The sequence below is a fragment of the Neofelis nebulosa genome, chromosome 16 (genome assembly GCF_028018385.1).
Source record: "Neofelis nebulosa isolate mNeoNeb1 chromosome 16, mNeoNeb1.pri, whole genome shotgun sequence".
Classification (NCBI taxonomy): domain Eukaryota; kingdom Metazoa; phylum Chordata; class Mammalia; order Carnivora; family Felidae; genus Neofelis; species Neofelis nebulosa.
In genome coordinates, this window is record NC_080797.1 from 19,594,319 (window position 1) to 19,609,767 (window position 15,449).

Here is a 15,449-nt window from a genome sequence, read left to right on the forward strand (position 1 = left end):
GTTTGTCAGATTCTTTTTCTGTGGCCAGGTGGTATTTTCTCGAAGAACAAAAATTGATGATGGTACCATCACTAAAGCATACAACCGGGGAGGTCAACCAGCCGGAGAGGCAACGTGAGCGCCACATGAAACATTCCAAAGCCCAGTTGGATGTCTTGACTCTTAACTGATCAGATCGTGTAACTGCTCCGTTAGCATGAGACCTGGAGGCCTTTGCGTCTCCTTTCCTGTCTCTGGGCCACTGTGGTTAGGATTCACCGTGGACATCTCCCTGCCCCCCAGGCACACTTCCTCATGTTAATGAAGAGAAGTCAGGACTCTCTGGGCAGCCTCCTCCCGGCCCCTGCGTGCCAGCCTCTTACCTCATGAAGCCCAGGAACACCAGCAGGACCAGGCTGACGAGCCACCCGGCGGTGGCAAAGGCCTTGGGCATGGTGAGTGCACCAGTGCCCACGATGAGGTTAAACATGTACACCAGTCCCACCTGGAAGCAACAGAAGTGACCTTCAACTCTGAAATTAATTAACCTCTCCCGGCAGTGGCTCCCAAAGATGACCCTGGGTGACAGCCAAACTGGAGGCAGGGAGGCCAGAGAAGCAGGTCAGAAGGGAGAATTCGGCCGAGGTTCTAAGAAGGTGTGCTGTGCAACCAAATGCTAGGGAAGGGAACATCAACACTTGGAAGGCTGAAGCCCCGCCTTCTGTCAGACCTTCCAAGAGGTCTCCGGTGTTTGGTTCCTTCTCTGCTTTTGGGCACCGCCCCATCACCTTGCCATTTCCTAGTATTCAAAGCTGCATCTCAGAGGTTAGCTCTCTGCCCAACCAGGCTGCAGGCTTCCTGAGGACACACTGCCACATCTGGGGTACCTGGAGCAAGGATGAACCGCAGCGCTGACCTCAAAAAACCTCCACTCTTCCCAAGACCTCTCAGCACATGACCCAACCCTGCTCAATCCATTCTTGCCATTGTCCTTTGGGATGTCAACATTCATGCTGCTTCCTTTTCCCTACCGTCCTGCCCACACTGACTTCAGGGATTTTTATGAAAATTGAGATAGAATTCACATGTCATGAAATTCACCCTTTTAAGGTATTTGCCAATGACATATCTGATAAAGGATTAGCATCCAAAATATATATAAAAAACTTATACAGTAGCCAAAACCCAAATAATCCAATTAAAAAATGGGCAGAAGACATGAACAGACATTTCCCCAAAGAAGACATCCAGATGGCCTACGGACACATGCAAAGATGCTCAACATCAGTCATCAGGGAAATGCAAATGAAAATCAAAGCAAGACATCACCTCACACCTGTCAGAATGGCTGAAATCAACAACACAAGAAACAACAAGTGTTGGCAAGGATGTGGAGAGACAGGAACCCTCGTGCACTGCTGGTGGGAATGTAAACTGGTGTAACCACTGTGGAAAACAGTATGGTGGCACCACAAAAAGTTAAAAATAGAACTACCTATGATCCAGCAATTGCATTACTGGGCATTTACCCAAAAAATACCAAAAACACTAATTCAAAGGGATACATGCACCCCTATGTTAACTGCAGCATTATTTATGACAGCCAAATTATGGAAACAGCCCAAGTGTCCATCAACAGATGAATGGATAAAGAAGTGGCATATATACATACACACACACACACACACACACTGAAATGTTATTCAGCTATAAAAAGAATGAAATCTTGCCATTTGCAACAACATGGGTGGATTTAGAAAGTGTAACGCTAGGGGCGCCTGGGTGGCGCAGTCGGTTAAGCGTCCGACTTCAGCCAGGTCACGATCTCGCGGTCCGTGAGTTCGAGCCCCGCGTCAGGCTCTGGGCTGATGGCTCGGAGCCTGGAGCCTGTTTCCGATTCTGTGTCTCCCTCTCTCTCTGCCCCTCCCCCGTTCATGCTCTGTCTCTCTCTGTCCCAAAAATAAATAAAAAATGTTGAAAAAAAAAAAATTAAAAAAAAAAAAAAAAAAGAAAGTGTAACGCTAAATAAGTCAATACAGAAAGATAAATACCGTGTGATTTCTCTCATATGTAGAATTTAAGAAACAAAATGAAGGAGCAAAGGGAAAAAAAGAGACTAAGAAATAGAGTATTAACTACAGAGAACAAACTGATGGGTACCAGAGGGGAGGTGGTGGGGGGATGGGGGAAATAGGTGATGGGGGTTACGGGGTGCACTTGTTGTGATGAGCATCTGGGGTTGTATGGGACTGAATCACTCTAACACTGTATGTTAACTATACTGGAATTAAAATAAAAAACTTAATTTAAAAAACCACCCTTTTAAAGGACACAATTTACTGGTTCTTAGCATCATCATCTAATTCTGCTTCATCACTCCAAAAAGAAGGCAGGTACCCACCGGCAGACCCTCTCCCTCGCCCCTGACAACCAGGCTCTGCGTGCAATTCCTGAGTCACTGACTTCAGATTTAAAATTTTTTTTTTCAACGTTTTTTATTTATTTTTGGGACAGAGAGAGACAGAGCATGAACGGGGGAGGGGCAGAGAGAGAGGGAGACACAGAATCGGAAACAGGCTCCAGGCTCCGAGCCATCAGCCCAGAGCCTGACGCGGGGCTCGAACTCACGGACCGCGAGATCGTGACCTGGCTGAAGTCGGACGCTTAACCGACTGCGCCACCCAGGCGCCCCTGACTTCAGATTTTAAATTCTCATTCACACTGACTTGACTCTAGCTGCTTTTTTTTTTTTAATGTATTTTTGAGAGAGAGAGAGCATGCATGCAACAGTGTGTGTGTCAGGGATGGGGGGGGGGGGGAGAGAGAGAGAGAGAGAGAGAGCGAGCGAGACAGAGTCCAAAGCAGGCTCCAGGCTCCAAGCTGTCAGCACAGAGCTCGACGCGGGGCTCGAACTCACGAACCGTGAGATCATGACCTGAGCCAAAGTCGGACGCTCAACCAAATGAGCCACCCAGGCGCTCCTTGACTCTAGTTGTTAATTGTAATGTTCCTGTTTCTAGATCTCGATCAGGAAATTCCTTTCTCTGAGCTGAAGACTCCTGCAGCCTTGTCCATTCCCACCAACACCTGCAGTCCCCTCACCTTCCCCACGCAGGCCACCCCCTCCACTCTGGCCGCATTTGCATTCTTTGGCCTCGTGTACAATGAGCTAAGTTCCACAAAGTGCTCTCTACCCTCTACCCATGATTCACACACCCTCCCCTGTTCTGACCCTCCCGACCCCAGCCTTGGACAGACCCAGCGCCTGCTTCCTCTATTTCCTATATGAAGCTGCTAAAAGTTCCCGGAAAATTTTTTTTTCTTTTTTTTTAATTATAATGACTGGTTTTACCACAGATGAATGGTTCCTTCACCTGTGCTCCAACAGCATTGATTTTCTTTGTTCCACCATGGACTTCTTGGCATTTCCCAAAGGAAACCTCTTCAAGCCCTAGCCCCTGACCTCCACCTCTCTCAGTTGAAGGCTGCTTCCTGTGTCACAGAGGTGACTGAGGCCATCTGATGTGCCCTCCACCAGCTTCACTCCCTCTTTATTCAACAATCAGTGTCTGCATCTTTCCCACTCCCTCTCTACCCACGGGGGACATGTGACCTTCCTCCTGCACCCGAATTTTTGGGCTCAGTCCTTCTTTCTGGAATCTTCTTCCTACCAGCTCCTCCCCTCTGCCTACAAATGTCCTTGACACCTTTAAAACACCACCCTCTCGGGGCGCCTGGGTGGCTCAGTCGGTTAAGCGGCCGACTTCGGCTCAGGTCATGATCTCACGGTCTGTGGGTTCGAGCCCCGCGTCAGGCTCTGTGCTGAAAGCTCAGAGCCTGGAGCCTGTTTCAGATTCTGTGTCTCCCTCTCTCTGACCCTCCCCCATTCATGCTCTCTCTCTGTCTCAAAAATAAATAAATGTTAAAAAAAAAAAATTAAATAAAAAACAAAAAACCACCACCCTCTCGGGGCGCCTGGGTGGCTTAGTCGGTTAAGCGTCAGACTTCAGCTCAGGTCATGATCTCATGGTTTGTAGGTTCGAGCCCTGCATTGGGCTCTGTGCTGACAGCGCATAGAGCCTGCTTGGGATTCTTGGTCTCCCTCTCTCTCTGCCCCTCTCCCACTCACACTCTTTCAAAAATAAACAAACATTAAAAAAAAAAAAAACACCCCACAATCCTCTCACTACCCTTAACCCCACTCACCAAAGAAGCTACCTATTCCCTCTACCTTCATTTCCAAGTTTCTGTACTTTGCGTTTCCACTCCCAGAGCTCTTTTGAAACGATGTTCTTCAAAATCACCAATGACCTCCTATTTGCCCAATCCAATGACTTTCTTAGTCTTTACTCCTTCTTACGCTCTGATGTAAACTGTCTCCTTTCCCTCAGCAACTTCACTCAGTCCTGTGGCTTCACCTCTGCAGCAGTCTTTCTGCAGACCTCAAATCCACGGTCTCTAGTCACCCCCGCCTCCCCCCTCCCGCGTATCCCAGTCCTAGCGATGCTACTTCTGAAGAGTCTTTTGTCGCTAGCTCTGGTCACACTCCCGTTTACAACCTAAATTGCTTCCAGCCTGAGCTGTGACCGCCGCTTCCTAACGGGTCTTCCTGTGTTCTACGACATTGGCTCATTTACAGTTTGCTTTACTGCCTATCCCTGTTTAAAACAGCAACAGAAACACTTATGAACACCTACCCATCTCTCATTTTTACTTCCTTGTTCTTTGAAATATGTACTTTTTATATATGTATGTGTGTATATATACACACGTATATGTATAAATTTTCAAGTTTATTTTGAGAGAGACTGCACAAGCAAGAGAGAGGGGCAGGGGGTGGGGAGGGAGGGGAAGAGGGAAAGAGAGGGAGGGGGTGGAGGGAGAGGGAGAGAGAGAATCCCAAGCAGGCTCTATGCTCAGCGCAGAGCCTGATGTGGGGGTTGATCCCATGACCCTGGGATCACAACCTGAGATGAAATCAAGAGTTAGACACTTAACTGACTGAGCCACCCAGGCACCCTGTGCTTCTCTGTATTTAGAAAATTTTTTTAAAACAACCACGTACTGAATTTTTTATCACACGAATTGGGGCCCATTCTCCCAGCGTTGTTGTTGTTGTTGTTGCTGTTTTAATACAGCTGGGGGATAAGGGGCCGGGCAGTGGTTAGGGAGGGACAGGCTTCTAGGCAGGTGCTAAATGCACATCTGAGTGCCGGATAGGAAGGCATCCTGCAGACGGGAAAGAGCTCTGCTCACAGTCTGTTTACACTTGGCACAGGCCACCGGCCCCTCAAATCCCACCCAGCACTTGGACACACGCAAATGCTGCTTCCCCCACAAAGCCCTTCCAGTCTCGCTTCCCACTTTTGTTTTTTTTTTTTTTAAATTTTTTAACGTTTATTTTATTTTTGAGACAGAGAGAGACAGAGCATGAACGGGGGAGGGGCAGAGAGAGAGGGAGACACAGAATCGGAAGCAGGCTCCAGGCTCTGAGCCATCAGCTCAGAGCCCGACGCGAGGCTCGAACTCACGGACCGCGAGATCGTGACCTGAGCTGAAGTCGGACGCTTAACCGACTGAGCCACCCAGGCGCCCCAATCACTCCCCACTTTTGAACCCCTAGAGCAAGAATACTTCCTATGTCCTGGTTCTCGATGTTGGTGTACTCATCCATTCCCCATTGCTACAACTGAGGTCCCGATGTTGCTTCTCAGGGTGCCTGGCACAGAGCCTCCAGCTAGGAATCCTTGGCTGAGCTGACTGGACCTGGCGAGGTCCTCTCTAACGTAAGCCTCACAGTCTCTGTCCCGTTGTAAACACCATGGTCTCAGTGTGATCACACAGACAGATCCCAGAAGGATTAAACCAAGGTTGAACCGTGTTCCTACATCTCTCCCTGCAGCTTTGTTCTCCGCATGTTGCCCCTCTAAGCAAGAACACATATGAAGGGTAGACCCTTTTTCTTTTTGGAAAATGGCCTTGGTGAAGGTTCTCGTGAGAGGGAAAGTGACGGTTCTTTGCCAAAAAGTTTTGTAACAGTACAAGAGGCATTTTTGAATTCAGTGATACCTGAAGGTCTTGAGATGAAGGGTCAAGGGTCTATCTCTGGCTGAGCACTGTTGGAATTTGGGGCCAGATTCTTCTGTTGTGGGGCTGTCCTGTGGATTGTAGGATGTTTAGTAGCATCCCTGGTCTCTACCCACTAGGTTCTAGTACTCCCCAGCCTCGTGCCTGTGCTGGGATGATCACAAATGTCTCCAGGCGTTGCCAAATGTCTTGGGATATGGGGGGGAGGGGCAAGACTGCCACCAGCTGAGAACCACTGCTGATAAAGACATAATCCCAACAGAAACTTCAAATAAGTCTCAGCGAAAAAGACCTTTAAAGGGCGCCTGGGTGCAGTCAGTTGAGCGTCTGACTCTTGATTTTGGCTCAGGTCACGACCTCAGTCAGTTAAGCGTCTGACTCGGTTTTGGCTCAGGTCACGATCTCAGGGCTGTGGGACTAAGCCCTCACATCAGGCTCCGTGCTGGGCACGGAGCTCTAATAAAAATTAAAAATTTTTGATTAAAAAAAAACACCCTTAAGAACTTTACAAAAGGAGTTAACTGGGATACACGCTGTTAGCAGTTAGCAGCAGAAATGGGCAGTCACACCTCTCTTGCACTGTTGACATTCTTCAGTTTCAAAGTGAGTACTCTGGGCCTAGGGGGGCTCAGGGAGCCCTGTAGGACAACATGAGATGTCTTCACCTTCCTGGCAAGAGTTAAACCCTTCTGACCTTCAGCAAAGGTGTCAGCGAGGACGAACTAGGAGTAGACTTATGGAGCAGGAAGCAGATCTGAGCTGAGCCACAAGCCAGGTCAAAGGTAGTTGTGGGGCAGGAGGAAGAGGAAGGAGATGTTCTCTTCTGCTGGTTACCTGACGGTTCTGTGGGGACAGCCTCGTGGAAAGTGTGGCCAAAAGCAGAATAAAGCCCCGCTGCAGGCTAAACCGTCTCTTCCCCTTCTCCACTCTTCCTCGGGATGGGGGACCTGCTCCCCTGTGCTCTAGGGATGTCAGTGCAGCGTTCCTGCTGCCTTACCTAATGCCCAGCGGCCTCACCCCCAGATGTGCACGAGGCAGGAGTTAACGGTGGTTTTTGCCCGCTTCCCCAATGACACTTGTCAAAGGAAACAGAAGGCAAAAGAGATGCGGAAGCAAGCGGCCTGTCCTTCGAAAGCAACAGCAACGATCTTTGGCAAGACTGGCTGGCAGGAGGGGCCCTTGGCCACTGACCCTTGTGCAGGTGGTGGTCCACTTCATCCTCTATTTGGATCACACAATCCCCGCAGTCCTGAGCCACTCCTGGTCCCCGTAAATAGGGAAACAGACATGCCTGTTCTGAGATCACTTTGAGGAGGTGGGGGTGGCATATGGGCCTGAACCGTGTTCTGAATCTGGCACTCTCCTTGAGAGGGCCTGACAGGTAAGTCCTCTGAGGCCAGTCTGCTGAGTACAGGTATTTTTTTTTTTTTTTTTTTTTTTTTTTTTTTTTTTTTTTTAAATTTTCTTTTTTTTTTTTCCAACGTTTTTTTTTTTATTTATTTTTGGGACAGAGAGAGACAGAGCATGAACGGGGGAGGGGCAGAGAGAGAGGGAGACACAGAATCGGAAACAGGCTCCAGGCTCCGAGCCATCAGCCCAGAGCCTGACGCGGGGCTCGAACTCACGGACCGCGAGATCGTGACCTGGCTGAAGTCGGACGCTTAACCGACTGCGCCACCCAGGCGCCCCGAGTACAGGTATTTTTATGCAGAACAATGCAAGCTAAGGCAAACATCCCTAACACCCGAAAAGCAGAAAAGATCTGACAACAGGGCAACACAGAGGTAGGGAGAGGCTCTGTGTTGCGAATAACCCAAGTTATGGGCTGATGCACCTTCGTGAACTAAGTAAGTGCTCAGTGTCTCAGTTTCCCAAGACCTCGAGAGCGGGTCATGCCTACCCTGTGCTGAGCAGGGGATTTCAAGCCATGTCCGCAGTGGAGTGAGTTCTACTGTTTTTCTGGGCTCTGCCGATGGGGAACCTTATGCCCTTCTCCTGGTCTCACAAGGGATCAAGAACCCTCTCCCAGGATGGCAGAATCAGGGGAAAACTCAGGAAAAAGCCATGATCTCTCCTCAAACCCTGACCGCTAACTCCTGCCTAATACCACCTCACCACTGCCCATCTCTTCCCATCTCTCTCCACCGGTAGGATAAGAGAATGCAAGCAGTTGTTTATGGCAAATGCCCAGAGTAGGCCCTCAAACAAAACCAATCACACAGGAAAACCGGGGGTGGGAAGCAGAACACACTGAGGCCTTCAGGCCTACTGCCCAATTTCCTGTGGGTATATGCCGACGTGTGAAATGATTATGTGAACTGGAGACACACAAGAAAGTGAGCATATCAAAATATTTTCCTTTTCAAAACTCAGTGTAACTCGTTTTCTCATCTCTAAGCATACAGATGCTCTGAGAAGCAGCAGGAACTTTTATGGACAATGTGGACACTTCACTGCTGATACCAGGAGGAGGCTGTGCGCTGTTACCCAATTCCTCAGATGAAAGGACCACAATGAGATTCAGTCCAAAGTTCAAGAAAGACTTCCCTCGATAAATTATGGAGGGGAAGGAGGCTCTTTAAGTGCTACACACAAAAGGCACAGATCCAGTAGGAACACTCTGGTGTGAAAATGGCTTTTTGCCAGCTATTTTCAGAGATGCTTATTTAATTTATTTACTTATTTGAGAGAGACAGCACGAGTGGTGGAGGGGCAGAGAGAGAGGAAGAGAGCATTCCAAGCAGGCTCCACACTGTCAGCACAGAGCCTGATGCGGGACTTGAACTCACAAACTGTGAGATCACCACCTGAGCCGAAATTAAGAGATGCTTAATTGACTGAGCCACCCAGGTGCCCCTCAGAGATGCTTCCTTATCCATCACACCACAGCTCGAGGGTCTGGGAAGCTAGCAGAAACAAAGCAGGGATTCCACAGGCTAGGTCGATCTAGAAAGAGGACTTTTGCTACTTAAGGCAGTGCTGCTTTTCCCTGGGATACTTAGTAGCAACATGAGTCAATCATGTGATTATTCCAATCCTCCAGCTAGGTATCCAGGCAAGAGGACTCTGATGTAACCACGACCAATCTTTTTATTACACAAGGAAGATAAACTGGGTGTACCAGTGGGAGGTGGGGGCGGGGGGGGGGGTGCAACGCAGACCCAACACAGTAAGAAATCAGTCCTTCTAATTGTTCTAATTATAGACTCCAGCAAACTGCACTTGGAAGTCTCTGCTTTCTCTGCCTCTTACGCCATCCGAGACCATAAAAGCTGCACAATTTACAACTCAGCTGGCAACCAAAGTACTTTCAAACTGCTGAGATGAGCAAACCCAGAGTCAGCAGCTGTCAGTCACCATCTACCCACAGCAGCACAGCCCGCAAGTGTTAGTGGTCCCGGCATAAATATCGCAAGGCGTGAGCAAGTCAGTTTTGTTTCCTTGACCACTCTGACCAGCATCTACCACGTGAGCCAACTCCCATCACATGCTCTGAGCCAGGACCGCCGCAACGTGTCTCCTGCTGAATGGAGTTCCCCACCCTGGCTTTCGCCAGGGTCCAAAAGCAGCGGCAATCGCTAGTACAGTCGAGGAAGCACCCTGCTTCTCTAGGAGCCGGTGGCAACCATGTGGGTAAAACTCACGTAGGGAGAGTAGAGCTCCCCGGTCTCTGTGATTTCTCCCGCCATTTCCAAAAGTGAGGAAGGGTCGGTGGGCAGCCGAGTTTCTTTAGGTTTCTTCTCTTTCCGCCGGCTCCTGTGGCTCCCTAAGGCAAAAGAGCAGACTTCAACTTTCGGATAGACCTCGATGGGGGTGGGGGCACTTCTGGATGGCGCCCCTCCCCCCGCCCCCTGTACTTTTATTACAGACGTGGCCTCAACATCTGCCATGAGAGACAGCCCTAGATGACTGACACCAGGGTGGTTTCCTCGAACTTTTTCCTTGCTGTGCGGGGCATGAATGCATCCAGGGCCGCTCAGACTCCAAGTGAAACGAGGAGACCCACAAGCCACGAAGTCTCCCCCACCACAAGCGGCCCCTTTGCACACTCTGAGGTGGCTATCCACGTCTGAGGTCAGGAACAGCGAGCTCGCTACCACACACGGCAGCCCCAATAACTGTCACCTCCGCCTAGGGCAACAAACTGGGGGCTTTTCCAGGTCGCCTCCCAACCCAACTCCTGGTCCCCAAACCTCTCCTTTGGAACGAGTCCTCCATTCCCCGCCCCCTGTATTTTGCCCTGCCTCTGGGCTCCCCAGCCTCAAGCCTCCCCCTCTTCTCAAGAGCCCCGCTCCGAGCCTTTCCCCGACTTATTCCTCCCTCCCGGAGGGGCTCCGAGTCTGGCGCCGCCCCAGCCCATCCCACCCTCCCGCCGGACCGGACACCTGCACGGCGGCTGACTCCCGGCCGCCGCCTCCAACCCCTCCGCTACCGCCGGCGCCAGCTGTCCCGCACCAGCGCGCGCAGCGCGCATGCGCCCGCGTTCGGAGCCCACCTAGCCCGTGCGCGCCCTGGGCGGGGCGCAGCGCGCTGATTGGGCGCCTTGCGGAGGCGGGACCGGGATTGGGCCGGGGCGGCTGCCGTCTGCGTGGCGGAAACCGGGGAGGGGCGCTCCCACGCGCGTGCGGGCTGGGAGGCCGCCGGCCGGTGGGGAAGCTGGGCTTGTCTTAGGAGGCGGATCGCCCCCTCGGGTGGGGACGCCTTCTTCGGCGGGGAGTGGGTGTGTGTTGAGCCGTTCTGGGACCCCGGTGTTGGGGGTGGGGTGGGGAAGGAAGGGATCGAGGAGAGTAGCCCACAGGTCCACCCTAAGGGGAGGGGAGTGAGAATTTAAGTCTGCCTCACCCTGAAGGAGCCTAATTAGGCCTGGCTTGGTGGGTAGGGAGGAGAGAGGGCCCGAGTCAGGTGGGGGGGGGGGGGTGTCGCTGGGAGAAGGGGTTGGAAATAGGCTTAAAGCGGGGCTGAAAATTGATCGTGGGACCGAGTGTCAGGACTGGGGCTCGTGATGGGAGCTTTGGGGTTAAGTGTCGGTACTTGAGCTCCAGGCTTCCACGTTCGGCGAGGTGGGACACGCAGACATGGCAGCTCAGGCTTAACCCCCTGAGATGCGATTCAAGAACTGTTTAATTATCTTTAACCAGCCCGCTTCCCCTTTTTCTCAAGGGGTCTAGAGTCGTGTTCTCTGAAGTGTTTGGAAGGAAAGGACCAAGGTTCTTCTGACAGCTTAGCCCCCGGGAGACATTCAGTGAACTGAAGGCTCAGGGCTCCCACCCTAAGTGGGAGGAAACAAGGTCCTGAAGTGTTTGCCCTCCCCACCTGCAGGCTGCTATCATGAGATTAAATGAGAACATCTTGCTGCTGGGAAAGAAGGTGGTGCTGGTACCCTACACCTCAGAGCACGTGCCTAGGTAAGGGTCCACCTAACATGGGGTGCAAGCCAGTTCTCCAAGGTGCAGCCAGGAGGGCCTCCCTTCCTTAGCCCCAACCTCAGAGGCTATTTCCTCTCAGAAGGAGAAGCATCATCGCTTGGAGCAGTAATGACAGAAAAAAGTGGATGCTGAAGCAGAGGAGGACGACTTCCCTTCAAGTTACTCATCCCCCGCTTTTCCCTTTCATCCTCCCAGCTTCCTTTTTGGACTTTCAGCAAGGAATTATTTAAAGTGAATGTGTGTAAGAAAAGAAGGAACTGCCCAATTGTAAATTAGTGACGTTCTTCTGGCGTCAGTGAATATGCTCTGTTCTTGAAGACTTAATGTCAGCTTGTCATGAAACTGAGCTGATGGGTTGTTCTGATGTCTACTGTTTTAAGAGGCCAGAACTGAGTCGCAGGGTCAGACTCGTGTGTGTGTGGGGGGGGGGGGGCGGTAATTGGCAATTGACAGATGTCTCCTAGACTGGGATGGTGCGGATGTGGGGGTGTATTCTCTACTTGTGGTTTCTTTTTGGGGGGTTCCTGTGCTCGGCCTTTGTGGAGATCTGTCCAGCCTTCCTTACTGAGGTCAGCCTGCTAGACACTTCCACTCAGGAATTTGAGGAATGTTTGAGTTCAGACTGCTCCCCCGCACTGACCCCTGAGACCGGAAGGGAAGCTGGACAGACAGAACTGATCCCTCCTGCTGCTCTCTTGTAGGACCAGTCTGGGTCTTGTGCTGGTGGCTCTCTGTCTTAGGAACTACTGTGACCCTTTCCTTGGGTCTTTTATGAGCCCTGTGTTAGCCTTGTGGGCCTCTCTTTTCTACCAATTTCCTCATCTCATAAAATGTCAGGCCCGCGCTTCTGAATCAGTCCTGCATACCAAAGGTCATCCCCCTGTCCCTACAGGTACCACGAGTGGATGAAATCAGAGGAGCTGCAGCGTTTGACAGCCTCTGAGCCCCTGACCCTGGAGCAAGAGTATTCGATGCAGCAGAGCTGGCGGGAAGATGCAGACAGTGAGAAGCAGAAGCCCTGTGCTGGCTCCAGAGGCAGTCTCCTGGTTCCCTCTCTCCCTTTCTCATTCCCAGCTGTAGCCCTTCCAGGGCCACAGAAACTTTGTGAAAAGCCCTTCATGAAAAATCCGGAAAGTGGCTGAAACCGTCATACTCTTATGCCCACTGAAGCCAGTCCCCATGGCTGACGCTTCTGTCTTCTTCCCCACTCACTGCATCAGGCCTGGGAGAGAGAGTAAAGCATTTGGGGCTCTGGCTGTAAATTGAGGCCCTGCCCCTCACATCTCTTGCACAAACCCAGTTGTGGTTACTGCTCCCTGAGAATACAGCTACTGTTCAGGGGAGACTGTCTTTTCCCGCGTGAGGCAAATTTAGGGCTTTGTAATCTGCTAAAGGGAGCTCTGGGCCCCTTTTTCTCCCGGCGGACAGAGGCGATGTTCTGCAGCTCTCTGGTTTGGGTGGGAAGACTGTCGTTACTCCCCTGCTTTGGGGAGTGGAGGCGATAACCCTGTCGCCTCCCTCCTCAGAGTGCACATTCATTGTGATGGATGCAGAGAAGTGGCAGGCCCAGCCACGCACCACTGAAGAGAGCTGTATGGCAGGAGATGTGAACCTCTTCCTCACAGATCCAGGGGAGCCCTCCTTGGGTGAGATTGAGGTCATGATTGCAGGTTTGTTCCACCTGGCCCTGCCTTCCCTCCCTTCTGGCCCTCGATCTGCTGAACCCTAAGCCAGCTGGGGCTGCAGAAGGTCCTCAGCTCAATGGAGGGTTCCACGTTAGTAAGCCCAGCACCTAGTGGCTCACCCGTGGAGGTTTCCTTTATTCCCATGTTATGCTTAGATGCAAATTTAACCTTTGGTTTGGGGGTCTTCCAACTTCATCATGCCCCATCCTTGCTAGGGGGGTACTGGGCACTGGGGACCCTCCCAAAATAAATGAGCGTATCTGGAGCATCTTCCCATGCTGTGGGAGGAGCCTCTCTAGTTTGTGTCCTTCTTGGTCCACAGCCTTTCCCCAAAACTGTCCTCTTGAGGCAGCACACTGAGGTTAAAGGGTCAGCTTTGGGGTCAGGTTGCTGGGGGTCTCTAAGCTGTGAGCGCTTGTGCAGGTCATTTTAATTTCTGTGTCTGTTGCCTTATCTGCACAATGGTAATAATAGTACTGTGTAGGGCTGCGAGGGATGAAATGAGGTTTTAGCTGTCCAGGACCTGCGGTGGAGCCTGGCACACAGCATCAGTGACTATCATTGTTTTTCTTAGAGCCCAGCTGCAGGGGCAAAGGCTTTGGCACCGAGGCTGTTCTCATGATGATGTCTTATGGTAAGGAAGTCTGAGCAGACAGTGGGAGAAGTGGCCAGGCCCAGGTGAGGGTGAGGGCACATGAGGGCATGTTGGGAGTGGGCCTGCTCCAGGCCTGAGGGTGGGGGGGCAGGTGACAGGTGCCTCCAAGGCAAAATGGACAGGAAGGGCAGGAGGTGTGTGTGGGAGGGGGGCTTCACCCTGTGGCTTGTCCCTCTCTTTTGATCTTCTCTGGGAGGAGTGACCAAGCTAGGTCTGACCAAGTTTGAGGCTAAAATTGGGCAAGGAAATGAACCAAGTATCCGGATGTTCCGGAAGCTTCACTTTGAGCAGGTAAGGATGTCACTGGTGGGAGGGTGAGGCCTGGGCGGTGAGCCCCAGTGGTGCTAGAGCTCATAGCTGTAACTTAGCTGGCTCTGCTCTCTCTGGTTCACATAGGTGGCTGTGAGTAGCGTCTTTCAAGAGGTGACGCTCAGACTGACAGTGACCGAACATGAGCGGCAGTGGCTTCTGGAGCAGACCAGCCACGTGGAAGAGAAGCGCTATAGAGATGGGCTGTCAGAGTCCCGTTGACCACTGACTTTGCGGGCAGCCACCCTGTGTGAATGGGGGTGGTGGGACCACGCAGTCCCAAGGAGGTGAACCTTTGAGGCCTTTGGGGCAGAGTGTACCTACCTCCATCTAGCCTGGGAGCCTCCTTTTGGGGCCCTTCAGATTCTGGGCTGGACTTGCCTTGGTCTCCCTCAGGCTGGCAGTGTGGATGAACTGCTCCAGGGCTGGCCAGGAGAAACCTGGAGTGGGCTCTCAGACCTGGAATGGATGGCACGAATCCACAGGAGGCAGGGTGGAGGTGGGAACAGAGGTGAATGGGGGCCTGGTGAATGGCCAGGACGCCCCCTTGCCCTTGGAAGGGCAGAGGCGGTGCCCTGGAGTGGAGGCCCTGACCTGGAGTAAAGTGTACTGCACAGCACTTTCCCCTGCTTTCTCCTTGGGCCTCAGTGGTGAGCCACCAGAAGGTCCAGCCTGCAGCATCTAGTCCAGCATGGTAGGATCAGGGCAGGAGGAGCTCAGTCTGCTTTTGTCCTGCAGAAGTAGGCTAAGTGTGACCCCAAGAAGTTTGGAAGTGAATGAGCTAGGCCCTGAAAAACAGGAGGCTTGGAAAGTGAGCATGTGTCCTTTGTCCTTGCTGCTTCTCTTTGGACCCAGGAGTGAGTTTTGGCTGCAGCTGCTTGTGGCTGAAGCACCGCTCTGTTGAAGCCTGGAGCCTCTGCTCAGTTGCGAGGGCTGCAGGACGAAGCAGAAGCCACTCAGCGGTACCTTCCTGAAGGTATCTGTGATCTCTTACTCTCTACCCCTCACTTCTCTGCCTCCGGGAGCAGCTGCACCTGACAGAGCCACAAGGAGGCGCTAGAGACACAGGTTCGGGACGGCCAGGCTGCCTGGGGCTTTAACAGGCAGAGAGCTGGGCCAGGTCTCCCAATTCAGAGCGAGGGGGTGGGGGTTGGGGGAACGCCCCTGGATTCCTAACTGTCCAGTCATGATCTGCGGTGGTTATCAAGGCCAGACACGTTTCAAAACAGTCACGGAAGAGACCCTCAAGAGTACCTAGGGTATTCCCAAGGGGAGGAAACCTGCAGGTGAATTGCAGTGATTTGCTCA

At 51.9% G+C, this 15,449-nt stretch overlaps 2 protein-coding genes across 7 annotated transcripts in view; one reads left to right on the forward strand and one right to left on the reverse strand.

The window, feature by feature from the left end:
• Window positions 1-10,561, reverse strand: part of TMEM104 (transmembrane protein 104) — a 60,981-nt gene extending 50,420 nt beyond the window's left edge. The window contains exons 1-3 of one of the 3 annotated variants that reach the window (XM_058705041.1): window positions 10,452-10,561; window positions 9,711-9,832; window positions 363-484 (exon numbers count right to left, since the gene is read on the reverse strand). In XM_058705041.1, the coding sequence (XP_058561024.1) occupies window positions 363-484; window positions 9,711-9,755 (167 nt within the window). In that variant the 5' untranslated portion in view covers window positions 9,756-9,832; window positions 10,452-10,561. Of the gene's footprint in view, window positions 1-362; window positions 485-9,710; window positions 9,833-10,431 lie in introns of all 3 variants that reach the window. The other 2 variants (XM_058705040.1, XM_058705039.1) reach the window with 2 other exon arrangements.
• Window positions 10,562-10,649: 88 nt separating this feature from the next.
• On the forward strand, window positions 10,650-14,760 carry NAT9 (N-acetyltransferase 9 (putative)). Of its 4 annotated transcripts, none has more exons than XM_058705063.1 (7): window positions 10,650-10,757; window positions 11,386-11,471; window positions 12,385-12,494; window positions 13,019-13,162; window positions 13,752-13,811; window positions 14,029-14,123; window positions 14,229-14,760. In XM_058705063.1, the coding sequence occupies exons 2-7, from the start codon at window positions 11,395-11,397 to the stop codon at window positions 14,361-14,363; spliced, it is 621 nt and encodes a 206-aa protein (XP_058561046.1). In that variant the 5' UTR covers window positions 10,650-10,757; window positions 11,386-11,394; the 3' UTR covers window positions 14,364-14,760. The 4 variants fall into 4 exon arrangements, with proteins under 4 accessions (XP_058561046.1, XP_058561047.1, XP_058561044.1 ...); XM_058705064.1 differs by having other exon boundaries at window positions 10,658-10,786; XM_058705061.1 differs by having other exon boundaries at window positions 10,688-10,786; window positions 14,032-14,123.
• The last annotated feature ends 689 nt before the right edge of the window (window positions 14,761-15,449 follow it).

What these genes read in the sequence shown, in the direction of transcription:
- NAT9 (XM_058705063.1), top strand. Translation starts at nt 11,395, where the DNA reads ATGAGATTAAATGAGAACATCTTGCTGCTGGGAAAGAAGGTGGTGCTG. An exon ending in ACCTCAGAGCACGTGCCTAG is followed by an intron (nt 11,472 to 12,384) that starts GTAAGGGTCCAC and finishes CTGTCCCTACAG; the next exon opens with GTACCACGAGTGGATGAAAT. An exon ending in CTGGCGGGAAGATGCAGACA is followed by an intron (nt 12,495 to 13,018) that starts GTGAGAAGCAGA and finishes CTCCCTCCTCAG; the next exon opens with AGTGCACATTCATTGTGATG.